The following is a 27,476-nucleotide window of genomic DNA, read 5'->3' as shown; positions in this document are numbered from 1 at the left end:
CTTTTTCTTTTTTGTGGCAGTGTTTTAGAGTAAAAGTCACAGGTACACCAGGGCAAAGTAGTTCTAGGGGCCAGGGATCTGTACTCTGATCCATGTCCTCTAAAGACATGTCTTTTTACTCAGTCAGAATCAATGCTAAACAGGTTTAGGTGGTAGGCTGGTGTGGCAGACCAAGGATGACATTGTGTAATGTCTAAGGAAGCCTATTTATAAGAGACTCTATCTACACACTTTCAGAGGTGAGACTCAGATTTTGTGAAGAGTACCCCAGGATTTATGGAATACATTCTAGTCATGTCCCCTTTGATGTAAGCCTTTTTGTGCGAAACACAGATGATACATGATTTGAATTTCATTCAGTGCACCCGCCTTGAACTCTGCCAGTGAGAGCATTTCTATTCAACCAGTAATATTTTTAAATGTTTATTCATATGTAGACTATTACTATTAATAAACTCTGTTACTGTGCTTCATTGAGATATAAACTAAATTATGGTCTATATTCTAGGCCTATTCCTGGTTGCAAGAAGAGATGGGACCAGATTCTGACCCTGTGGTAGTTATAAGATTTTTGGGATCTACTGAAACAAGTACAGATCTGAAGAATATACTTCAAAGCATTTGTGAACAACTAGCAGTCAACTATCGCTGCCTCGTACAAAGTTACCCAAAAAAGATTCATGACCTTCGGGACTTGTTCATAAATCTCTTGAATGAGTCTTCATTTCACAGGCCACTGGTGATTATATTTGATGCTTTAGAACAGCTAACAGATAGTGATGATGGTAGAAAGCTCTGGTGGCTTCCCATTCACCTTCCACGTTCAGTACGGATAATTTTGTCAACACTGCCAAACAAGCATGGGATCCTGCAAAAACTGAGGTGCCTTATTCATGAAGAAAGCAACTACATTGAGTTGACTGCAAGGGACAGAAAGATGTGCAGTCAAGTACTGAAACATCAGCTGCTGCGAGTTAAAAGGAAAGTAACATCAGGGCAACAAATCTATGTCAATGAGGCATTCTCCAAGTGCACACTGCCTATGTTTGTGAACTTAACCTTCAGAGAGGTCAGGCACTGGAGATCTCACAAGGATGTGGATGAGTCCTCCCTCTGTGTTACTGTCCATGAAAGCATAGAGCAGTTGTTTTGGTCACTGGAAAACAAGTGTGGGTCAAGACTATTGTCAAGAGCACTTGGCTACATCACTATGTCCAAATCTGGCCTGAGTGAAATGGAACTGGAGGATATTTTAGCCCTTGACAACAGTGTTATGTATGAACTGAATGAGAGAGTCAGAGAGAGTAATCCATTGAGAATTCCATATATATACATTGCAAGACTTAAGGAGGGCTTACAGGGGTATTTAATAGAGCGACAGGTGAAAAATGTAACACTGCTTCTTTGGGCAAATAGGCACTTGCAACTAATTGCCCAGAAATTGTACCTGCACAATGAAGAAGACTTGCGTGAAATGCACACAGTCATGGCAGAGTATTTCCTTGGTGTTTGGTCAGGTGGACGAAGAAAACCTTTTTACAGCAATGACCAATATCTGAGTGGTTGTCCTGACCATGCCAGTAGAGGCCTGAACGAGGATGAAAAGCACTGCGTGGATCAGGCGGCTTTTGACCGGCAAGCCCCAGATCAGCCTTGGGTCTTTCAGTGTAACCCATTGGAACCTGATATCTTTTTTATTAATCACAGAAAAATGACAGAGCTTATTCATCACTTAACAAGATGTGGAAGAACTGATGACCTTCTGTACGGAGTGATCATGAACTTCAGCTGGCTGTACACCATGATTAGAATAGGGCAGTTTGATAAAGCACTTTCTGACATAGAGCTAGCTTACACTTACTCTCAAGAAAAGGAGCTGAAATTTCTGGCCAGTACCCTCCGCAGTATAAAGTTCAAAGTAGTAAAATACCCAGGTTCACTCTCGGCTGAATTGCAGCAGAGACTTCTCCCAGTAGTAAGTTCATTGCCCAAACTCAGACATCTCCTCCTAGAATGTGACAAGGATGGACCCAAGTACTGCTCTATCGTCCCTTTGCATTCCTCCATGGATGTGACTTACAGCCCCGAGCGCCTGCCGCTGTCATCCAGCTGCATGCATGTCACTGAGATTCTGCCTACATTTAATCCCAGCACAATTATTGCTGCATTAGAAAATGGCTCCATTAGCACTTGGGATGTAGAAACCCGCCAGTTACTTAGGCAAATTACAACAGCTCCATCTGTTATCTTAGGGATGAAGCTTTCTAGTGATGAAAAGTATCTTGTAGTAGCTACAACAAACAACACTCTGTTGGTATATGATAACATAAATTCCTGTCTTCTTTCTGAGGTGGAAATTAAGGGGTCAAAACACTGTGGAATTGCAGGGGACTCCAGTTTTATAAATGGATTTACATTATCGGTCAACCATGCGCTTGCTTGGCTGGAGGCCAGTAAAGATGTTACTGTAATAGATCTGCTTTACGGTTGGCCTCTCTATCACTTCCACTGCTGGTACGAAGTGACCTGTGTGCAGTGCTCTCCAGATGGAGTTTATGCATTCTGCGGGCAGTATTTGAACACCACAACCATTTTCCACTTGGGCAGTGGAGAGAAGCTGACCACTGTGACCTCTGAATTTTCAAGTGGATTTGTGAAATTCCTTCTCATTTTAGACACAGCCCAAGAAATGGTGATGGTGGACAGTGAGGGTAGCCTCTCTGTTTGGAATACAGAGGAAATTGCAAAACCCCAGCTTACAGATGACTTTGACTGCAGAAGAGAAGACAGTGAAGTTGTCAGCATAGAGCTTTCTGAAGACCAAAGTGCAATTTTAATTTGTAAGGCTCTCAGCATTGAACTTCTTGACACTCGTGTGTGGAAGGTGGCTGAAAAGTTTAGAGCTAAACACAACGAGCGCTTTATATCTGCCGTGTTGTCCAAAAATGGCAACTGTATAATTGCTTCAATGGAAAATACCTCAGCCATTTTTGTTTGGAGAAGAGATACTGGACAATGTATGGCAAGCTTACAGGAAATCTCAGGAACTATAGTCAGGCTAATTAAATCAAATCATCATAACATGCTGCTATCCTTATCCACCAGTGGTGTCCTTTCTATCTGGGATATAGACATCATAACTGCTATGTCCAATATTGACAAATCTGGCAAACCCATCCAAAGACTGGTGTTGCCAGCCAGAGGTGAATTAATATACACGTTGGATGGATCAGATTCTGTCCATAAGTGGAACTTCAGCACTGGATTTATTGAAGCTGTGTTCAAGCATGAAGGTATTGTTGAAAACTGTGTGCTGACCTCTTCTGGAGAGATAATGGTTACATCAGATGACAAATGCAGCCAGTATGTATGGCACACGGTCAGTGGTGAAAATATCTTTCGCATTAATGGACAAAAAATCTCAGAGCTAATGATTACTCATAATGATCAGTTTGTAGTCTCTCTCTGCGAGCAAAATGCATCCAGAGTTTGGCGACTGGCTACAGGACATAGGGTTTGCAATATTTTAGTTGCCTTACAGAATGCATTTATAACAACTGCAAATACATTTGTGGTTGGAATGGCAAAGAACAAAGTTTTGGCAGTTAGTCTCTGGACAGGCAGTATAACAAAGAAGTTTTGCTGTGATGATGGCGCAAGCATTGTGGATATTAAGTTGATACCAGACTGCCCAGATATTATAGTATTTATAACATCTACTGAAAGTGTGAACATCTGGAGCCTAACAGAGGAAGTCATCTGCAGACGTGTACAATTGCCTACCAATTTCTTAAAAAAATTGGAAGACTTTGAAATATCTCCAAATGGGAAGCTAGGAATTATAACCCGTGGTGATGAGAACATCAATGTGCTTGATCTACACAGCGGAAAACTCCGCGTGGTTCACGCTCCAGGTGTCATCTGGCGGCAGAGGCTGTCTCGTGACGGCCGCTACCTGGTGTACATTTGTTGTCGTGGGGAAGAAGATGATGACAATGGTGCAGTCTCTAGTTTAATTGTAATGAGGCTAGCAGATGGCAAAAACATCGGTGCCTGCTCTCTTTATAAAACTCCCACTTTTCTTGCACTCTCACAGAGACATTTAAACATTATTATTGGATTTGATGATGGAAGTATAGGTACTTACACTGTAGTGGATCGAGTTGATGCTGCACTGAAAATCAAAATTGCTACTTCAAACAGCCGTCAGATTTTCAACAACGCAACACAAGTGATTAGGCCAAAGTGTCACAATTATAGTTTTAAAGTGACTGCAGACTGCATTTGGAGGGAATCAACAGAAGTATTTGCAAGGGATAGCCCCATTACAGTTACAGAGGCTGAGGTGAGTGAAGCAACACCAACCAAAAGACACAGCTACTGCTATGAGAAAGTGTGCTCAGCCATAGATTGCAGACACAATTTTGCATCTGACAACTGAGCAACCATCTGGGCAAGCTTATCTGAGTAGTACACGTGCTTAGGTATGTCTTCTGAATTCATGTAAAAATCAGTGTGTTTCTCGGAAGACAGATAGAAACAGTAGAGGGCAGACCAGCTGTTTTTTCCTGTCTTACATTTCTGTAAACATAAGAGCAAACATAAAGCAAATGGGCTGCAGGGTTTTTTTTAATTTCGGAATACAAGGTTTAGTCCAGAATTTCACCAGGGCCTTGATTAAAAATTTCTAGCAATACTATCAAAATTGTTATGCTATTACAGAAGTTAGGTGATTCTATCTGTGGTTGACAGACTGTTTTAACTAGAGCCAAAACTCTAAGTGATTGGTGAGAAGTCAGACCACTATGTTCTATTCCAAGTCACCTAGATGGGTCTATAGCTAACAGTCAACTTTATACCCACTTGCAAAAATGTGTTCTTCTGCTTGATGGTGCAATGACAAGATGTCACCTGCCAACCTGGAACACTTGATACATTCCATCATCATTTTAAAAATATATACTTTCATTTTTCTTTTTAATTGGGTTTAATCTTTGGGCTGAAAGGAGTAAGTGCCAGTCAGCTGCTAACATGTCAGCACGTGAGGCAACAAGTATTTGTTCACCTCAATGAACAGAATGAGAGCTTTTTTTTAAAATTGCATGCAGGGATTTCAGGTTTCTGTATTGTGATAAAAGTTATAAAAGTCCTGAGTTCTAAAGGAAGTATAGGGATTGGGGTTTTATTTTTGGTTTGGGGAAATGTTTTGTCTTCATAGTGTGTATTAGTACAGATTGTAATGAATACTCTTCAAAGAGAAGGAGCATTACTGATGAACACTTAAAGACATTAATTTCTTTATGTTAAAATATTGCTGTCCATTTTGTTGTAAGAAAGTCTAAAGTATCTCCTCTGTCTCCAAAGTAATCCTGGTAGTTTTCAGACATGCCATGTATTAGTCCTTATGACATTTGCCTTAGTATTGTTTCTCTTCTTTCCCATGATAAATACTGATCAAATGACCAAACACTCTGAGACTGTTTGTGTACCTGCTGAAATATTCCACTAAATGTAAAGGCTGTCAACAGGTCCCTTCTTAGTCCAGTTTGTAATGGGTTTTTCTTACTCTCACATGCATACAACCTTCACTTTCTGCTTTAGAAACTACTCTGAGCCTTTTGTACAGTTTTACCAGTTTCAAGGCAGAAATTGTGAAATAATGAAAAATGCTGTAAAAAAATTTACATTTTCCTAAGTAAATATACTGGACAAGATCTGAAAGCATAAGAAAATTTTCCCCTACTTACATATCTTAAAGATGGCATACCCATGGAAATATTTTCAAATTATTGAAACAGAATAATCTTATTTTTAAAATCAGAATTCCATACTACAAATTTCCAAGAAATGAATGCTAAGCTAGAACTTAATGTAGTGTGTGAATGTTCAATGTACAAGCCAATATAGTATATTAAGTGACTTGAATGATTTTTCCTAACTGGTTTGCAACTAATAGATCATATTGAATGTTTTTATGTAAACTTTGTATTGTTGGGAGAACCTACCCAATCAGAGATTTATATTTTCATAAATGTCAAATTTAGTTAAATTTTGTTACAGAGTTGTTAAATTAGAAATCTATTGCAGTCTTCAAACAAATATACAGTCTTGTGTATGCATTGTTTGTACTAATAAACTGTGGAAGCAGACTTGTGTGTGTCCCTTAATTTTGTGGAAATTCCACTCTGACAGAGGGACATGTGGCCTTGGCAATCCCCTTTGGCCTGTACATAAATAATTTTTAAGGACGGTATTGATAAGGAAAAATTCCAGTGTTTCTCCCATTGCAGCTAACTAAATCAAGCATTCGAAATACAATGAGATTTGCCAAAAAAAACCCCACCCTTCTTAGACAATGTTTATGACTGGATTGCATACTGACAGTATGCAAATCAACAGACATGAAGGCTTTTGTGACCAAGCCAATAAAAAGCACAAAAAAGGGGACCTGAAACCCCACTCCAGTTCAGACCTGTGAAGCTATGGGAAGAGGCACCACAGTTCCCAGGATCCTGTCCCAAAAGAGGCAGCTTCCACCTCCTTTCAAACACGGTGCACGACTTGTGCATTTTGGCCATGAACTCCCTGTCCATAACTCGTGTAATATTGGGAAGTTAGTTCTTTTATTATCTTGGAAGGGTAAAATGCATCCTCTGTCTGCCAGGAGAGTGGCTGATTTGGGGTTAGTAATGGAGTATAATGTAATCACAGAACCACAGAATATTCTGAGTTGGAAGGAACCCCCAGGGATCATCAAGTCCAACTCTTAGCCTTGCACAGGACACCCCCAAGAATCATACCTTGTGCCTACCCTATCTCATTCATTCAGCTTGCCAGCTTTCTGAATCAATTTCTCAGGGGTCAGACTCCTCACATTGAGCCTATACAGCAGACACAGGGTTCTGAGTGGCTCCAGGCTGCTGATACTTGCTACTGCAAGAGTGACTGCTCCACAGCCCTTCACAAATCTGTCCCCAAGTATGTGTATCCAGTGGTACCGAGACAAAGTACTTTCTCCAATAATGAGCCATCCAAATACCAAGTGCTGTTCTACCCCTACATAGGAATAGGAATAGTGCAATTTACTTTTTGTTAAGAAGCACTGTTTGCATCTCTAGAACAAAACTTTCATTTATCATTTAGATAAAGTGCATCTATAAACGAGCTCAGGTGGAGTCTGTATTTTCTGACACAGAAGATTCTAGGAATAGGCTGTAGCTGCAAGAAAGCTTTAACAGGGAATTAGCCGGAAATTCTTAGGCAGACAAAGGTAAGCCAGAGGTCAGCTAGAAAAAATATTTTTATCAGTCATTTCCTTTGCACCACAGCTGGGGAATGCATGGCCCGTGACTTCATTTCAAACAGCCTGTGGCCATTCGACTTTTTTTCACATTATTATCAGATAACATCAGAATGTGGGTTAACATGTAGCCTGGAAAAGTTTGCATTCAGAAGGCATTCAGGTTTCAGTGGCTCCCCAGCCCTGATTTTTCCATGAGGCACATTCAAGCCCTTTACCTGCTGAAACAGAAGTATTGGCCGTTTTGCAATGAGAATTTAAAGCCAACACTGATTGCTGAAATGGTGTTTGTATGCAGAGGGGGCTGTTTCAGCTTAAAACCCTGAGAGTTTGCCCTTTGTCAAAAACTATTAATGTGTCTGTATAATTCATCATAAAATGGGTCCTCTGGGGCACTTCCATAAAGCTGTTAACAGCAATCTGCATCGTTTCATTTTGTTGATTAAAGATTTAAAAATACCTCTTTTAGTATAAATATTAAGACTGCAAAAGAACAGACTTCTGAAATCTATTTTTATTTCTTCTATTTTTTAATATAATAATATTTTTAACATAATCATTGCATTCTTTAATATAATCATAAAATTGATCATGTAGTCATCCAAGTGTGGACTAGGGCCTCTGGATAGGTTTCATTAACAAGGATTTGTTACTAAGAATCATTATAAAGTATTTATGCTACAAATATAACCTACTTCAGGTTCTTGTAGTAACCTGTTTCAGACATTACTCTTCCTAGATCACGACATGGCTGCAGGTAGACCAGTGAGCTACATTTTTTCCTGTGGTTTACCTTTCCAGCCTGGTTACAGAACACCATTCCTTGCATTTTGGAGGTAATCTCCTGACTTTTATGACATGAACTGATGTTCTCAGTGTGGGTCCAGTTCATAATCTCAATTCTCAGTTTCAACAGGAAGGTCAAAGGCTGCAAGAATAGTCATGATCGTTTCCAAGGCAGGATTAAGCCTTTTATCATGTGTTTATCCAGAAGGAGCACTTTGAACCATCACCCTTCTGTGAAAAAGGGTCTTTCACTATCAAGGACAAACTATACAGTGCTCAATTCACTTGAAAACAGAGGCCAGTAAGCAGAAGAGTGTGAGGGAATGTTTCCAGTCCAGTATAACATGCTCTTAAAATCATACCTTTCCCCAAGTGACTGTTGAAATCTGCCCCTACCAGGGCCTTCTCCCTGCCTCTGCTGCCCTGCTTGCCAGGGTGGGTGAAGCTCCATCCCAAGTCAGCAAAGCCCCTGATGTGTTCCCAGCCACGGTACACTCTCCATTTACAGCACCTGCTCTTTTGGTGGTAGCTCACTGGTCTCCTCTCCAGCCTCAGCAGGGAATGTACAAAAATGGATTTAATGTGTGTTCTCATGTTCCCACTGTCAGAGCTTTCACCACACAGTACTGTATAAATAAAATCATCTGCCTGCTCTCCTACTACATCTCTGATTACACATGCATTTCAGTGCATGTGAGAAAGCTTCTAGACTAAAATAGTTCTAGTTAGCATATTTAAAGTGAAATACCCAGAATTGCAAGGTGAGAGATGCAGCAAAAATCCAGACATGCACAGATGAGAACAGAACATCCCCAAAGCAGCTGGATAGTTTTCTGCCATTTGTCTGCATTATCCCATTGCTTGCTAGTAAATTGCCCAGCACTTCCCACTGTAATATCGCATTGACAATAGCATATGAAGTGACAAAGTTAGCCTTTTAGGATGTAATTTTTCGAGGCAGCCTTCTATCTCAGCAGGAGCATTCTCCAGAAAACCACAGCCAAAACAGTGGACTAAGGTACAAGAATGAGATGAGAGGGAAAAGAGGATTTCTGAAGGCTGAATGTCTCAACTACTTTTCCTTTGAAAAAGTGTAACACCCGTGTTATTGAACAAGAACTATGGATTGGTGAGACAAGTGACCATTTCCTGCAGGACACATCTGTGAAAACCTGTCAGGCAGTCAACCCAAAAGGATCCCAGCAGCTTGCACATACAGTAAATGATAGGTTTCAGAAGGACAGCAAGGTTGGGATTGCAGGGGCTGGGGCAGAGCTGCTCTACTCCACAGGAATACCAAGGGCTGGTTTGAGAAATCTCAGAAATGAACAGTCTGTGGAACAACAAAAAATACAGTAGCCATGGAAGGGGTCTGAAAAGGGTGCTAAGCACGAGGAGAAGGGGGAAGGCAGCCTCACAGTGTTTGCTCTGAGCGGTCTCCTGGCTTAAAATGCAGCTTTTTGACTGGATGTATCTCAGCCTCTAGCCCACCTCGTTAGCCCAGCAGCCACAAGAACAGAGTAAAATACCACAGAAGGCAAAATACCACAGAGCTGGTCATGGAGTGACCTGTGGCTGGGCAGGACCATGAGACCGGTCCGAGCACACGCCGTGCACAGGGCTGCTCACAGCTGCAGATCCGCAGCCCTCACCTCTGTGCATCTCTCGCCTCCATCACCTTCCCTCACAACCTGGGGATGTGTTAGCCTGCCAATTCTTTATTTACTGACCAGAATGCCTTTGGAGAGTGTAGTGAACGTTTTGTACAAAGAAACTTCCTGGTTCAAGTCCATTTTCAGCTAAAACTAATCATTTGCAGGAGAAAAATATTTAAAACGTGCCAAAGACCTGTTGCAGAGCTTTGCAGCACCCGAGCTCGTAGCCTGCAAATGATGCTTGGTCTTCACGTTATGACTTATTTGTCTGCTTAAAACAAGACTATCCAAAGCAGCTTTTATTGATTTCTTTGCTGGCACATGCCGTTTCAGCCCCTGTGTGTGCTGGCTCCTGCAAGGGCCAGGTGGCGCATCCGAGTCCCTGCTACGGGCAGGCACCTGCGTGCCCCAGCCCGCTGCTGACAGCAGATTGACAGCCTCGGCTCCAGCTCCCTGCCGGGACACGAGGGGAAGTATGGCAGGGCAAACCAAGCCTTGGTGACCTTCAGCCAGCACCCTCCTTCCACAGGGAACGCGAGGATGCAAGCCCTGCAAGGCAGGGAGGCAACTGTAAATCCGGCATTATTTAGAGTGAGAACAGCACGCCTACTCGATACAGCACCAAACTTCATTGCAGTGCTTCCATAAGGCTTAACACAAAAAAAAAAAAAAAAAAAAAAAAAAAAAAAAAAAAAAAAGAGAAAAATAAAACCACCAACCTCCCACCACACCAACAACCACACCCTAAGGCATTTAGTTATGGATAAGGCTTTGTTAGCCCTGCTTTGCACCCCCCAGCTGCCACACAGGCAATCTTGGCGCCAGTTCTTTCCAGGACGTTGTTTTACAGTTTCCAGGTACACCAACATATGTTAAAGATCACACACAACAGGTGCTTGCCTAACGTAAACCTCTCCTCCTGTACAGTGAAAACTCTCTCAAACTGTTTGTGGCAATAGAACATCTTTCATATCACTTCTGGAAATGCCACACTCAAACCAAAATGATTTCAGTAAAGTCAGCACCTTTCAAAGGTAAATGTGACACGATGCCTGCAAATACACCTCAGAGCTGAATTTCTCTTTAGAGAATCACAAAAAACAGTGGGGAATAAATGTCATTGCCAGGCAACATGCAACAGAGGATCTTTCTGCCAAATCCCTCCAGCACTGTTTGTGATATAGGGAGATTTAATTTAAAGAATACGCAAATGGCAGCGTGAGCACACTGACAGGCTCGGGCTTTGTTGTGGTCGTTGTGACTGTCCCGGAGGAAAGGAATTACGCGGCACGTGTTCTTCCACTTCTCCTTCTTTTATCCCTGGCCAGAAAACGGTGAGTTCTATCAGGTTTTTATCAAACTTGCAGGTAAAGGGTTACAGATTCTAGGAAGTATTAAATGCAAACTTTAAAGGATTTTATTTTCATCTACAGTCACATGATGCCTTAATACCCAATGACACTAACTACAGTGTCTCATTAAGAGGTCATGCAAACTCCCAAGCTAAACAAGGCATTCTTACATATTTAACATTCAAATGCAGAAGCCAAGCTAAGCCATGGAAGATTGTAATCAGGAAAAGCTCCACTTCCTGATCCACACAAAAGCTACAGGTAGGAAAAGTTCTTTTAAACTTTTAATATTGTGCTTTCTCGAGAAACTGTTTACAGGACATATTTTGTACTCTTTTTTCTACCTTTCAGAACAGTCTAAGAACACTATACTGAAAATATCTGATCTCACTTGTTCCACCTGTTGTAGAGTCAGGATTGTTTTTACACTCAGAAATAGACTTGGCTCAGTGAAAATCCAAAGAAAACAATTTTGAAGCCAAACCTATTTAAAAAGCAATGTTTTTAGAGATCTCTTAGTTATTGAAATGGTTGAGTTGTAGTATGTGGGGTAAAGGAGGAGTTAATATGTCTTTGATGTCTGAAATGAAGGGAATTAGAACTCTTCTAACTTCCTTATATTGTGAATTGCACATTGTTTCACCCACACCAATCCTACTGTATTTTTATGGATTTTACTTCCTTAATGAACTTACTGATTTCTAAATTCCCCTCCTAGAATTTGGTACATTTAAAAAAAAAAATCTTACAAAAGCAATGAAAGATAGATGCGGAGTACTACAGTGTACCATAAAAGAAGAATAAAATAGCAAAATGCAGAGTAAGAGGAAAGTCAGTTAAAACCAGTTTATTTTAAATTGAGAAGTTAAATTGCATTAAAGCATATCAGTTTTCATGTGGCACAATGAAGTTTCACTGACAATTACTGTCAATATTTCAGGAGTTTTGTTTTTTTTACTTGCACTGAGTTTTCCAGGCTACAGCATTAGCTTTTTATCACAAAGATCTTTTTCTCATCACAATTTTTGTTAAACTGTAATTGTTTACAGACAGTGTTTTAATACTCAGTTTTTTAATACCTCTATAGGAATTTAAAGACTGCATTCTAGATAGTTACACAATCCAAATTTATTAAAGATCTCCAGTGCATCATAGGATTGCCACATCCTGAGGATTCCCACTGCTCAAAAGCAGCAAGTGTTGTTTATGATTGCTGGTAATGTCATTTTTCCACAGTTCATTCTATAAAACACATCTCTTTTTCTTGTTTCTACATAATGCTAGGAGATACTAAAAGAAGTGGAGAATAATAATATCTGAAACAACTTGCTTCAGATAAGCACTCAACTTTCTTTGGGAAAAGAAAGGGGGTTGTCTTTACCAGTATTTAAAATAAATTTGAGTCCAAACAAGTTTCCCAGTAGCACTTCAAAAAATTGTCATTCACTTTCAGGTTGCCTATCTTGAAATATAGTAGGTCTCAGGTTTAGGAGGGCTAAGATGAGAACACAGCCTACATCAGCCTGAGCCATGAAGTATCTCTTTATCAAACTCATTGTGCCAACATCCTGACAGAGTAGCTCCCACCTGTGACGATGGGAATGCAGCAATAAACAACTACACTTTAAAAGAACTGCTCTGAGTTTACCATAACTGACTTCTGAGCCTATATTATTTACAAAAATCTATTTAGAAACTGTTGTAGATAAGGGGCTTATTTGCTAAGCTACATTTATATCTCAGGAGAGGAACACCGCAGCCCCCAAATCAACAGGCAGCCACAGGCTTTCACTGAGAAGAGCATCGCATGAAAAGCAGCCTGCCCTGGCCAGTCTTTTCTAAGAAATGTTTGTACAAGTTGCATGTGTCATGGTAAACCAGCTTAGTAGCTCAGTAGTTAAATTTGTTGAACATTAATTACACAAAGTGTCTTTATAGGGTGGAAGGTACAATGCACACTGAAGTTACTCTGTGACTGAAAAAACAGAGTGGCCATTGAATGAGAGAGAGCTTTCCTTAACTCCTTACCTAAAGAAAGGAATACAAAGCACTCTAGTAGTTCAGATATTCTTTTCATGCCCACAATTTTACTCTTAGTGCAGAAATTTGTACTGCTCTAATTATTACCTTTTATTCTTTTCTGATGAAACAAACAAACCCATTTTCTTGCTTTCTCACATCAATATAGACCCAAATGTAACGTTGTTTCACAGGGAAGACACAAAACAAATACTTACTGCTCGTAACCACAAGAAGAGAGACGTTCATGGAAAATGAGATAATTAGAAACCTAAAGGAGGACTTTTCTCTAGAATGTTGGGGAAAGCCAAGTAAATATAAAAATCAAAACACTGTCAGAAGTTTAGAATAGTTTTCTCTTTACCCCAAAGCTAAGACAAACATTGATCAAAAGGCAATCCAGATCTTCCAGTTTGCAGATCTCAGGGAACTTGTACAACATTTAAGGCGTAGTACTGAAAATTAACCCAATGATTTTTGCACAGCTCTGGGTAGGTGGGAAGACAGGGAAAATCTTCAAGTGAAGGGAATCGTGACTTCCTTCCTTGGAAAACGTGGTTAAAAGTATTTCACCTTGCAAGGCAAACATTTGTGAGTGTGGAGGCCCTTCTCTAACTACACTGTTGTTTGTACCTGACCTCAAGGAAACAAACTTGCTAGAAGTATTTGCTCTCAGACTTTGCTGAATGAAAGCTAAGGAAAGCCTCCCTTCACCTCTTTCAGGAAGGGATGGTCTTTTGCTGTGTTTGCACTGTATCCAGTTAAACACGGCCTCAGCATTGTCTACATCTTTCACCAACAGTGTTTCACAAAGGACAGGGGAGGGGAAACACTCAACCCACTGAAACATGATGAGATGTAGTCAGGCAATAAATATTTGTTTGGAACTTAAAATTTCTCCTTCAGATCCTGCCTTTCTGAGGATTATACATGATCACCTGTCAGCAGAGTATGCCCATGCCTTCCACACAGCAGTGATGGTGGGGAGGGCATGGCTAACCAGGGCAGGTGGCCAAATCCCACCCCTCCTTAACCAGGAGCACCTCATTTAGCACCTGATCGTGCTGCAGTCCAAATCCAGCATGATGGCAAAACTTCATGTCCAAGCAACGATGCATGAAAATTGTTGATTTTTACTGACCTACAGAACAGGGCTGGCAAGCAGGATGTATTGCTAAGGAGAACAGGTACAAAACACAATGTAATTTTACTTATTGAAAGCTTGATATCAAAATGGGCAAAATAATTGAGTTACCATAGAAAGGTCAAAAAGGATTGCTGGAAAAGGGGGGAAAAAAAGGCAGCAATTTTCCTGTAAGTTCTCCTCCGGGTCACTTTCACTTAGACATATGGAGGATCTTTAAAATTTTATTAAGAACAGAATACATTGTGTGGAGACCAAACATTTAATCACTTACAGCAGGAGGCAGGGGGAAAAAAGGCCCAAGTTGTTGGGTTTTTTTCTGTGTGACTTTTTTTCCTGTCTGCCATTTTTATACAAGTTTATTTAGCTCCCTTTTTTTTCACTTCTATCACAGATGTTTTCTGCAAAGGCACAGATGCTTTCTGGTTAGAAAAATATTTCTGGTTGAATATTCTATTATTAATTCACACAAGTTACTTTTCCATTTAGGATAGCAAGGAAGAGTAAGCCTTCTCATTGAGGCTCTTTTTAATGTTACCAGCTTTACCTTGCTCAACTTGGCATCACTTCCAGCTTTTTTATATAGTTATGTTTTTCTATTAAAGAGCAGTTATTTGTATGAATTTTTGTAAACAAGGTCCAATGCCTTGCTTTTGCAGGCAATCTGCTTTTCTGAAGGAGCTGAATAACAAGCACAAGTGTACCCCATGTCAAGAATACTAACACACACCCAATGACTAAAAACCCTTTCAGTGTGAAGTCCACCCTGGCAACTCTTCTCACTGGTTCCAGTAGGATCAGTATCAAATCCTCATGTTGCCAGCAGAGGACAGGAGAAAAGAAATAACCTGATGCAAATGGGGCCAGTGCTACCCAGCACAGTGCTGCCAGCAGAAGCAGCATGGCATCAGCACAGGTTTGTCTGTGCTGGACAGAAGCTCTCCAGACCATAACAAAACATATTATGTCACATCTGTCCAATCTGCCATGCTCAGAGCAGGTGCATCTGGATGTTAAGGCCTTTTCCAGGCAGATTAGCATTGATGTGCTCTTATGATACACTCTGATGCAGAGCACCTGACAGCAGCCTTCAGGCAGGAGAGGCAGGGAGTGACCCAGATGAGCCATGTGGAGCCACATGTCCACAGTCCTGAGGGCACACCAGGCTGCAGGTCTGCTCCTCCCCTGACTACCTACCCTCCCCACTGAATTTATTGCAATGACTGTATGTGTAGACCAGATTATATTTCTTACACTCACTTCCCCCTTTCAACCCACAGCCACTTTGAAACTCTGTTTTATCAGCAGTAGATTTGGGAGTGCCCCGTTTTACCTACCTTATTAAGCACCTGAGCTTTGTGCAACAGCCCAGGATGCAGAAGCACCACCTATGCCCTGGCACAGCCGCCCAGCAATTTCCTCCTCTCCATTCTGGGCTGTGTGCTCCTTCCCACAGCTGAGTTGGTGCAGAAATCCCCCCTCCAGGACCCAGGCCCACCGTGCAGGGGCAGCTCCCAGTCCTGGCACTGCAGCCAATCCAGGCTCCCTTGGCAGCTGCTCCACTTGCCCAGCCAGTGGCTCCACTCTGTCCCATTACAGTACAGGCAGTTTATTACCTCCAAAAAGAGTTTTATCCACTCTTCCTCTCTTATGGCAAGCAAGCTTGATAGCAACCTCACTAACATGGCTTTAACACTGCACATTTCCATGGAGCTGCTCTTCTCATCTACTCATAGTAAAAGAAGCCTAAGTCTCAGGCTAATTCATGCTTTTGAAGTTGGCAGTCTCGTTCACCTATAGCTCAGTGGAAAACAAGCAGCTGCTGTCAGCTGTCAGGAACCTGACTCAAGCTTTGTTAAGGCCTCCTCTGTCTCTATTTCTGGTTTGGGTGTGGCATGGAAAAAACAATATTTACCATCTCAGTAGCTATGCCCTTTGTGTATTTGTTTTTATATTCCCTTTCCCCATGTGAATTTAGCAGATGTTGCATGGCTGGGGATCAGCCCTGAATTTTGTTGTCAGAGTACGTGCATGTCTCCACTGAACATTAGCAATGAATAGGCAATATCTGCACAGAAAAGATCATACAGATTCAGCTGCCAGGCACCATTTCAGGGGCAAATGTAGATAAAGAGATAAACACCAAGAATACCATAAGATTTCATTTTCAATGTAAATGAAACAAAAGCTACAGCCATCAGCCCTGAATGGAAGGCTACCAGGGGCCTGAGGAGCTACCACCATATACCATGTCCAATTTTTGTCTTTTTAACATTTCTTTTTAAATTAAAATCACTTGGGAGAGTTTTCCATTGCTTCGGATGAATGCACACAGATTGCTAAAAAGCTAGTTTGTATTTACCAATATACTTTAAAAACTAATGCTCAGTGCAATTGTCACAATAATTACCTTCTATGAAACATTTTCATTCACTTTTTGTTTATATAGAGTAAAAACATAGGGATTTGCTAGGGTTCAGATGATAAAAAACCTCAAAGACAGTTTAAGAAAACAGAGGAAAGCCAAGGGCAAAAAGCTAGATGGCAGGGAAAGGTCAGCTTGCTGTTTTCACAGCCAATTACCAGTATCTGGCATCCATCAAACTACAGCCTCAGCTCTCCTTCACTTCCCTGCCATCCTTCCTCAATAAAGCTTTACAGTGGCACCACAGAAATCAGTGTGGCTGAACTTTTCTCCAGTTATGTGCTCCTCCCAGAGCACATAACTACCCAGATTTTCCATGTGGGGGAAAGCCAGGTTTGAGAGACAAGGAGGGAAATCAGCCCCCATCTCTGGGTAGGAGGCAGAATTTGAACCCAAGTCTCACAAATGCCCTGAGAGCCAAATCTGCCTCTAGAGACTAACACTCTTTAAAAATCCAACCCAGTGACTTTCTTGTCACAGGGCAATATGTCAGATTGACCAATAAATAAAGTTCCAACACAAGCAGCAGATATTTGCTTTATGACAGTATGACCTGAGACACACCATTTACAGTCCCTGGAGCAAGGAGTTCTGCTGGAAACATCACCCTGGTGTACAGCATCATGAAAAACTCCACAGGCAAAACATACTCCAGCAAATTAGACCTGATTGCATAATCTTCATTGATAATTTTGGTGAATATAGCCCATTCTTTTCCACAGGATTAAAGGAAGAAAAAATTACTAAGCTGTCTTGTTGCCAGGCAAACTGAGTCTTTTAAGGCAATGAATCCTTTCCTATAGTTTTCAAGTATTGTTTTACTGAGAGACTAAAAAGGTTGCAAATGCAATCAAGATCAGCAATTCAATAATACTACAGAAATGCAGCTGTATTTCACTGCTATCTCACCATTATCACATTTTAGCAACATTTGGACCTTTTTCATGCAGTGGTCAATACTTTGAATCTGCCTTGTTCTGAGAAATAGTTATTGCAATTATAATGTAAGAGCTCTTTGCTCTTGTTCATGAAATTGTTGTGTGTAATCATTCCCTTAGCCACCCATCATCACTCAATGTCTGTGAAGGAAAGGTTTAAAATAACCAAATGGAAAAGTTCACCTGCACTCTCTAAAGAGCTCTAGATTAAATTGTCTCTATGCTTTACACTTTAATCTAAGTGATGTATTTAAAAGCAAAGTCCATTGAATCAAAAAGAAAGAGAAAAAGTCATAAAAGGGCCTTTGTTAGAGTATTGTATCAGAGACATTGCTGGAAAATTTTTGAGTTTAACTTATAATTGTTTTGAGTATTTTTCTGTTTTAAAAGGTTTGTTATCCATTGTCACAGTCTTCTGTAACTATGCTTTTCTACTCTCTGACCAACCCTTATGTCAAATGTTCAGGAACAACCAGGTTAAAAAAAGCATCCTGGTATTTTTCCCACACTTGTTATGTAAATGCAGCCTTGTGTAGGAGAGCATCTTGAGCAGTGAATCTGGGGGAAAAGACACACCCTACTCCACCACCACCATCCCCCCTCAAAAAAAAAAAAAGTGAAAAAATGCATAAGGTGTTTTAATATCTTTCAGGCTGTCTGATCTTAGAGAAGACACATAAAATCTGATAAGGAAGCTGAATTACATAGCTTATACTGTTTTAGAAGGATTCCTAATTTTAGTGCACATACTTGGTTCTTCACAAGCATCCCCAGAGGTGTCTAGGTCGAAGCAGTTCTAGATTACAGGCTGCAAGATTGTCTCAGAAATACCAAGCCAGGCACACCCCAGCCTCACCACTCACTGAAATACTGACCACAAACAATTGCTGCCCCTAACATGCCAGGCATTTATGTGAGCCCTGGACCACCAATACCTGACATAATCAACAATATTGTTATTTTGCTCACAGAATAAACTAAATTTGCTCCCACAACATGTAAAATTCTTCTTATGAGGAAAGCATCTTCTCCAGGTGTCACAATCCATATTACTTTTCTGGATTTCATGTTATGATCCAAATGAAAAGCAACAAGAATAAGGAATAATGAAGAAAGTGATAAAATTATTGTTATCACTGTTTCCATACAGGACAACCTGGTGAGGTTTGTTTTTTGAAATGAGCAAAATCAATTTTTTCTTTCAAACCTGACTCTTCTGCACCAAGTATATTGTTCTCCAGGTTTTGCTTTCATTTCTCAAAATCCATTATTCTTAGCCCAAACATTGTGCCCTGTGCGTAGCTGTCTGATTCTCAGACCTGCTAGGAGCTATGAATTTGGGCAGGTGGCCAAGCTGTTAATTCATCATCTTCTGCTTCAGTCTTGCCAGGAAAATATAGGTTTTTGTCTGAACAATGAATTTATAGCATGTGCTTTGTGGGTCATACCTACTCCTTTGTGTGGGACTCATTTTGGGCTAGCAGTGACAAACCAAGGGTGTAACTCTGCAAATTCAAGCTATTTATAAACAGGTTCCAGACCCTTTTCCTTCTGTTTCCATTCCAATTTGAAAATCCAGTTATAACTTGAACTCTTACAGCCACAGAAAACGCAATTTTTTCATCTATCCTCTATTCCACTATAAATTTCCTTTGAAATAGAGAAACCAACATTGTCTCTTTTCCCTGTGGGTTCTATTTGCACTCCAAGAAGTAAAATGTATGTTAAAATTGCCTCTGTCGAGCAATTATGATGTTTGTAAGCCACTGATTCTTCTTATTTTCTGAAATTCTTTTCTGTTCTCTATATCATTCTAGTATGATGTAAAAAGAGAAATGTGCAAGAAAATGCTTTACAAGGCCAGTACTTGAGACGCGCCCCAGGAGCATGGCTTATTGCCAGCCTGTGCTTTGCACTGCTGTAACAGCTGCATTAAATGAGTGTTTGTTTGCATAAACTTAACCTGACTGAATTTCTCTGAAGTGCATTTAGGACAAAAAATCCAGCAGTGGTGTGCTCTGTGCTGCAGGGCTTGTATCGTTCAGTATCATGCCATGAAAGAGCCTGGATTTGTATGTTCTGCTCTTGACATGAAATAAAGTTAATAACAGACTGAGATTTCTTTGTTCAGTTCAACAGACTTTTTTCTAGCCTGTACAATTCTAGATTATCTCACATTCCTGCAGCCTGCAATATTGCTCTGAGCACACAACTCACTGTGCAGTGCTAACTTGGTTGAGCAGCTCACCTAGAGACTGGCACAGACACTCTAACCCAAGGACTGAGTCCACTAAGAGCCTCCTGTCTTCTAGATTTGACCTTCTGTTTCCCAACCTGTACAAGCCTACTGCTATCCTGCGGGATTTGTTCTTTATTCAGGTTGGTTTGGTTTTCCTCATCTCCATGGCATTCCCAGTAAGGAGCATAATATTCAAAGACACATTTAAAAAAGCTTTTTGTGCTCCATACAGAGTTTCCTGAGTAAGGCTCTGGAAAAGAAAGTTTCTTGCAAAAGAAGCTACACGAGTAAATATACTACTGCCCAGGAAAAGTCATGCTCCTTCTCCCAAACAAAATGGAGAGGTTAACTCCATCAAGGCCTACAGATACTGGAGTCCTTCATCCCCAAAACATCCTCTTTACACAGCTTTTGCAGCCCCTTTGACAGAAGGAAAATTAAGTTTAAATTGGCAAAGACCCTATGCATTTATGCCAGGAAAAGCCCACACAATTTGAAATTAATCAATAGCACAGAAACCCCCTCCCACCTACCACATGGAGCCCAGTCTCCAAAAATCTGCAGCCTCTCTCTAGGGTGGTATTTGAAATAAGCATGTTTGCAGAACTAGCTTCACCCTCCTCCCATGCCACCTTCCCACACAGAGAGATCTTTGATACTTTCCTCCCAAGGGAAAAATAACACACCTATGTGGAAAACAAAGGCTAGAAATGCCTGATTTGAGAAAATCTTCTCCTTACTGGGCCAATTCACTTTTCTCCCACTGAGGAACAATGTATTTTTAGTCCAGCAAAACACAAGAAAAATATGATTTAACCTTCATGCCAATAAACATTTTTGAAAGACCTGGTAAGAAAGGTTTGCCTGAAACAGAGCCTGAGCTCTACTCTACTTTTTCCAGGCCCTTCCTTTGCTTTCCAGGAGGCCTGAAGGTCTCCTTAAGGAAGCAAGACAGCAATTGATGACCACAAAGCTTTCCATGAATGGCCTTCTGCAGCATCTGGGTGAGACACCTGCAAGACTCTGAGGTGTTTGTTACTCCCAGTGTACAATAACCCAGCTCCCACTCTGATTTGGGGTTTTGTCCCTCCCTTCCTGCAGGGTTTCCCCAGGCAAGGAGGCTCCAGGTGCCTTGGCTCTGAGCTGCCATCAGGGCTTTGCAGCATTTCCTTGTTTGTGCTACAGCAGCATCTACAAACACCACAGGGGATAAAGGCCTCACTGCTTTGGCTGTCCCAGACACACCTCATAACACACACCATATTTAAAGCACTTTTAATTTATAGATTACCAGACTGTCCCAGATTGGATCCAGCCTTCCAGCACATCCTTGCTTTAGGGAGAGTAAGGAGGCACAACCCAATCCCATCTTGCTTATTGTTAAAAAACACATTATCCCTGAGAAATAAATGCTCTGGGTTTTAATCCCTTTGTTTAGGAAACACATAATTGCAGGTACCTGAAATCCCACATGATGGGTGTCATCAGGAGGTTGCTGCACAGCCTGTGGTGACCACTGCTTCACGTGGCTTTGGCAGCAGTGGGTTCCAGTGTCTGCACAGGCATGAGGTGGCTCAGAGCTCACCCAGAGCAACAGGGACTCTCCAAAGTCAAGGAAACACCAGTTTTGTGAGGTTTAGGTTGCTTTGAATAATGTAGCTGTCAAACTGCCTTGCTCAGATGGAAAGGATCTGCCAGTAGCATACTGCTGTCAAGCCCAGTAACAGGACTAAAGACAACTAAACAGATTTTGCTAGGCAGTGTCTCATGCATAAGAACTAATATCCCATACAGCTGGTCAGGGAATTGTGAATTGTTCTGCCATGGAATGGCACAGGACTGCAGCTGGAGCTGGACCAGAGCTGGGTCCCATGGACCCTCCTGCAGTGCACCCACATCTAGAACAGCACAGAGCACAGGCAGGCAGGGCCAGCAGGAAGCACAAACAGATTGTTGGGAGTCAGTCAGGCCTGTTCATCACAAAGCTGTCCTCCCCAATCATTGCTCCACCCAAAACACACTGCTGATTGTCCTCATATTAATGCTTGCCACCTGTTACCTTCTGCTTAGGCTTTGTCTATGGAATTGTCATTTCTCACGTTTCCACACTTCTTTCACATTTGAAAAGCTTTCTACTATCTGAAAAGGTAATTAAAAAAAAAAAAAACCCAAACAGATCTTTTAATATGGCTTGAACTAGCCAAGTTTTGTTCCTTTTGCACAGCATCACATGCAGACTGCTCCTTTCTAGAGGTAACAATATTGAAGGGTTTTCTCTCTCTTCTCCCAATTCAGGTTTTAGCAGTGCTGGTGTTTTAATACCATGTCACGAGTACAGGTATTGCAGATAAAGCCACAGGCTTGTTTTGCAAAATCCCATGTTGGTTTTTGGCTATAAAACACCACCTGAATAAGGAACTGACTAACAAACACAACTTTTGTTACAGGAAGAAAGGAGGAAATCAGCAGAGAGCTCTGTCTCACCTCTGGGGAAAACCACTCCTCCCTGTTGCCAGGGGCCACTTCAGTGCTGTACCCAGAGCCAGGGGTCACCTTAGGGACACCCTCAGCTCCAGCTGTCTCAGGGCAATGCTATGGTTTCTGCAGGTGTCAAGGCCTCTGACCACAGGCTCTCACCTTATGAACTCTAGCCACAGCAGACTGCTGTTGTTTTCAGCACCTTTGTTCATTGTGAAACTTCAAATTCACTTTTTCCTATTGAATACATACAGCACAAGGAATAGGTGAGAAGAGGGCCAACTCTTAGCAGCAGTTCAGCATCACAGAAATTTAATTGTGACAGGAAACTTGACAGCAAGTCACTCAGAAGTCACTTTTGCAAGAACATATTGCCACAGAGAAAATAAAAACATACACCTTACTACAATTGAAGGATTTCAGGAGGTAATATGCCAGATAGCATAGTGTGAAAAGGCCTTCTTTCCTGTAAAGAACAAAAATATCTTATTCCTTCAGACCCCTTCCTCACCTCAGCACAGTGAGATGTGTAGACTGAAACTTGATGCGATAGCAGAAGGGTTAGGAGAGCACTGACTACATTTTGATGCAGGTTTGTCTGTCCATCCTAGCTGAAATGAATTCTGATGAACAAGGCAGGATTTGATAGAATCTAGCAGCTATCTGAGTCTCCAATAGTAACTCACTCACTTTGTTGTCTCTTCACCACCTCATCTTTCCAGCACGGTGATCCAAACTGGGACAGCAGCCCAGTTCTTTGGATATCAGACTGGGAAGGAGAACAAAAACTAAGCCCTGATATTTTTTCCAGGTGCCCAAGAACCTCGAGGCTCTCTCAAATAGGTGAAGACCATCACAAGGATCATGCTATAAAGGGGAAATAGTCTTTTCACAAAGAATTTTAAAAAAGAAGCCACAAGCAAATGGCATTTTCTCAACCAGAACGAAGCCACATCTTTGTGGCTTCTGTAAATCAGACTTACCTTTCCCTACTCATCCTTATTAATACATGCCATTTGAAAAAAACTATCAATAATAAATAGGAATGCCTCTAGATGTCAAAATCTGGGAAGTACAGTGAATCACCACTAGAAAAGACTTAGAATGCTGCAAGGGACAGCACAGATCCCTACAGGCTCCTTTCTCTGGTCCACACAGGCATTCCTGTCACTAGAACCTGAGAAAGAGTTTAAACAGCTGAGAGGGAAAAAAAAAGTTCTTACTGGAGATATTATTTATTCTTAGTTCCCATAAATCACTTAGGCCCCCTAGTTAAATGTGACTTGTAAAAGAAATGCACTGCATCAGTATTTGCTTTGGATGTATAATTGAACTCCAGGATTTTAACTGATTTTAACATCAAAAAATAAGTTTTGTCAAAGCTGAGGAATCATCCATTGACAGAATGAAATCACATGACTGAAGGACTGATATCAGTCATATGTGACTGCATTGCAGAAAAAGGAAGCCTTTGCTAGACTTACCTATCCTCAGCAATGTCAAAATTTTGAAAAAGCTCATTCAAGATGTGATACATCTTGAAAAATTCAAAATTTTACGTTTTTGAATGTAAAATCAAAAGAAATATTGAGCAATAATAGAAACTTTTCATTGTGCTGTCTGCTTAAAATCCCTGGACTACATACAAGTCACACCAGTTAGTCAGTTAAAACTACAACAGAGAAATAAATACTTGAATTTCAGACCCTCTTCACATATGAAGTGAACAAAGACTGCAAGCAGGGAGGATGTCTCTCACCATTTAAAACTATCCCTGTTTTTTAAAACAGTCCTGCATATGCATATTGCAAGTAAATACCAACACGTGCCAAGCAAAGCAGTCTCACAGCAGCACAGGGCAGGGGTCTCCTGGCCCTGGAAAAGTGACAGCCCAGCCTGTATTGAATGCCACAGTAACATGGCTTCAGCTGCAAAACCATTGCCAAAGCACCTTGTGGAAAGACCAAGGTGTACTACTCACAGCTCTAAGAAAAAGGGTGGTGTTGCACTAGCATAGTTAAACTGAAGCAATTCTGTATAAAAGAATGATGTGCTGATTTAAATCTGGATTACTTGTTAGTTGATTTTTGCTTCAGAGCAGCACCCTTTCTATGGCCAAATTAGGCTTCAGGCTTAAACAGTGGCTTGGATTGTCAGTCTCACAGGATTAGTGATTTTAGATTAAGGAATGGGTTACAAGAAAAAGTAATTTCATGCTTTGAGAAGAACTTTTATTTATTTCAAAGGCTTGGAACCTAGAACCATCACACCATAATCTCATTCAAATGTTGATGTCGTCAATGCATTTTAAATCAGCATTTAATTAGGTTAAAGAAAGAAAACAGAAGCTGCTGAAGAAAGCCCAGTAAGAATTCCTATTTCTAGATTAAGCTGCTTTAAATGCATAACCAATTCTGCTAACTGTGGGATGTGAAGCACACGACTGAGTTTATAGGTGTTTAGTGAGAGTTTGTGCCACTCAGTGTATCACTATGAGCAGTCAGCACAAAGAGAATGATATAAATATAGAAGAGTGGGCCTATAATCTCTACTTCTAATTTAAAAACTACATTTGCCTTGGACAGCAACAATGCTTACTTTCCCTCTAAAAACTTTCATCTGCCCAAATCAAAAAAGTCCTTTTTAAGTTTTTTTTAGCTCAAATGAGCATACAGACTAGGCAAGCTTTAGGGAACATTTCCTGTATTTAAACTCTGTCAATTAACAGTGCTGTGCCCAAATCCCTTCCAAGCCATAACATGATTTTAAGAAAACTAAATTGTATCAGTGTGGAAACCTGTAGCAGAAAGAGAAGAAATAGAAATTAGGTCAGTCTAATTGAATTGCAGTAGCTTGTCTGAAAAACACCTTTGCTACCCAGTTTGAAAAGGCATTAGAAACCACATTAGGGAACTGTTTTCATTTTGAAAATCTTCTTCATTACTGCCTGATTTGCTGAAATGACTTTCAAAATCTTCATCTTTGCTACTCCTGCTTTGCTTAGAGGACTCACTGCTGATGCCTCCTCCTGAGCTTTAATTTGTCTGGAAGATGAAAATAATGCCATTAAAGCTAGAACTTTCAAAAGGACAAGGAGAATCTAACTTCAGCAGGATTTTATGTGCCTTTTAGACCCTTATGTGAACATTATATTTTAACAAAAAACTCCTATGTTTCTCACCCAGAGGAGGTGCCCACCACAGTCTGGTCTCTGCATGCACAGAAAGCAGGAGGAGAGAAGGGTAGAGCTGTTGACTATTTTGGCAATGGGGTTTTCTGGCCTTTGGGTACAGAGTTACACCTCCCACACACGAGATGGGGAACTTCAGGAAAGGCAGCAAGCACTGAGTAAGCCTCATATTAACACTTCACCTCACTGGCACCTGCTCCAGCCCTGGCTCTCCAGGACCAAGTGCTCCTGCTGCTCTGATGAGGACACCAGAAAGCTGTCAGCCAAACTCCCCTGTACTGCAAACCCCATCCCACAGATGGGGTGACAGGAGTGTTCACACTGTGGGTGCAAGTATTTCATAACAAATAGTAAACCAAATACATGTGTCGTTTTTAGCAAGGGTTGATTACACAAATTACTGATGTAAGATGAGCTACCTAAATGTAGGTCAGCTATAGAATAAGGGCCCAACCATTTGTTCCACTCTTCATCAGTGGAACAGTATCAGTATCATAATTCTGAAGCAAGACAAAACCTGGTTCCACCCTCTCAAGACAAATTCATTCACAAAAGGAGGATGCACTCTACCAAAAGCAGGAGGAAGAAGCAGCAGCCACTGCAGTTCACTTATCTTTCTAGAGGAAAAAGAACTATTAAACATAGTACATTATTAAAAACTAAATTTGGTAGTGCAGGACTTGCCATACTGTAACCAAAGGGAGTAGGATTATATACATATATATATGTGTGTGTGCATATTTGTATTTACATATTTTATATATATATATATAAATTTAACAAAAATTATGAGAACCTGCTCCCAACTCTGTGTTTCCTAGCACTAAGGATTCAAAATGTCATCTGAAGCACCTCTGTTTCACATTGGTTCATTCTTTAATTGTGTCAGTACAATATTCACACAATTATAATGAACAAGTCCCAGTCTGAAATCTGAACCCTAAAGGCTACACATGTTATCCAAATATATAACCAAATGCTAAGCACATTGGGATTCTTTCAACCACAAATTTAAGTAATTATGATTATTCCTAATGCTGCAACAGAAGCATCCTGTTCAACTAATTATAGCTCAGAACACTTTTCTACTACATCTTCTGGAAAAGAAATACCATTTTTCAAAGTCACCCAATTTTCATAGCCTTAAGCAAAAGACTTCACCTAAATTTCTTACCTCTATTAGCACAATCTTTACTATTAAGCCATTTTTGTAAGTTAGTTTTTGACTGACTCTAATCTTCTGACTGACAGAATTATAGACATAATACATTTCCTCAAGGGATTTTTCTACTTACAGAATCAGTCTGAAAACTTCTCACTGTGTGAATTATAGCCCATGATTTATTGTCAACCATTTCCACATCCTCAAAAACACAAGGAAGACCCTATTTCTAGAGGTGGCTCCCCATGGCTCTTTTCCAAAAAAAGTGTTCTTGACAGTGAATGACACTCTTCAGAAACCTTACTGATTTTTGTAACTAAATTAGACCTTGCTTTGTCATCACTGCCTGAAAACAGTGAGAGGTGGGGACATGCCTGGGTGTTCCTGTTTACAGAAACAGGCCCTAAGCAAGATACCTGCAACCCAGATAAAAGCTGACAAGACTAGCTAATCGTAGGGATATATTTGCATCAGGTAGTATGTGCCACATCAGACAGTTTTAACAAAAAAGGCAGAGGAAAGAGGCATCTACAGCACACATATCTCCCCTACCCCTCCACCAGTAAATACATTATTTGTTGTAAGAACACAGACAACACAAGCTCCTCAATAAGGGCCAGCAAAGAGAAAATTCACAGCAGGTCTACAGAGAGGGCCTGCAGGGAACAGAACATCAGGGAAACTTGAGGTCAGGCTTACAACACAGCCTTGGCTGTGCCTAGATCTAGGTCACCTCTTACTGCTTGGTGAGGTGTAATACCACAGCATTACAGGCAGGCACTGATCCT

The 27,476-nt window shown here is 40.8% G+C and overlaps 2 protein-coding genes across 5 annotated transcripts in view; both read left to right on the top strand.

Moving 5' to 3' along the window:
• Positions 1-6,149, top strand: part of NWD2 (NACHT and WD repeat domain containing 2) — a 51,788-nt gene extending 45,639 nt beyond the window's left edge. For all 3 annotated transcript variants that reach the window (XM_071432568.1, XM_071432567.1, XM_071432569.1), the window contains one exon: positions 509-6,149. In XM_071432568.1, the coding sequence (XP_071288669.1) occupies positions 509-4,441 (3,933 nt within the window). In that variant the 3' untranslated portion in view covers positions 4,442-6,149. The remainder of the gene's footprint in view (positions 1-508) is intronic.
• A 5,074-nt stretch (positions 6,150-11,223) lies between these two features.
• Positions 11,224-27,476, top strand: part of PGCKA1 (PDCD10 and GCKIII kinases associated 1) — a 40,464-nt gene continuing 24,211 nt past the window's right edge. For both annotated transcript variants that reach the window (XM_071432566.1, XM_071432565.1), the window contains exon 1: positions 11,224-11,354. The gene's annotated coding sequence lies outside the window, so the exon portion shown is untranslated. The remainder of the gene's footprint in view (positions 11,355-27,476) is intronic.

Source organism: Agelaius tricolor, unplaced genomic scaffold (genome assembly GCF_023055355.1).
Source record: "Agelaius tricolor isolate 1412-34295 unplaced genomic scaffold, bAgeTri1.0.p SCAF_8, whole genome shotgun sequence".
Classification (NCBI taxonomy): domain Eukaryota; kingdom Metazoa; phylum Chordata; class Aves; order Passeriformes; family Icteridae; genus Agelaius; species Agelaius tricolor.
The sequence above is the reverse complement of the archived record's forward strand: the minus strand, read 5'-3'. Positions and strand labels throughout refer to the sequence as shown.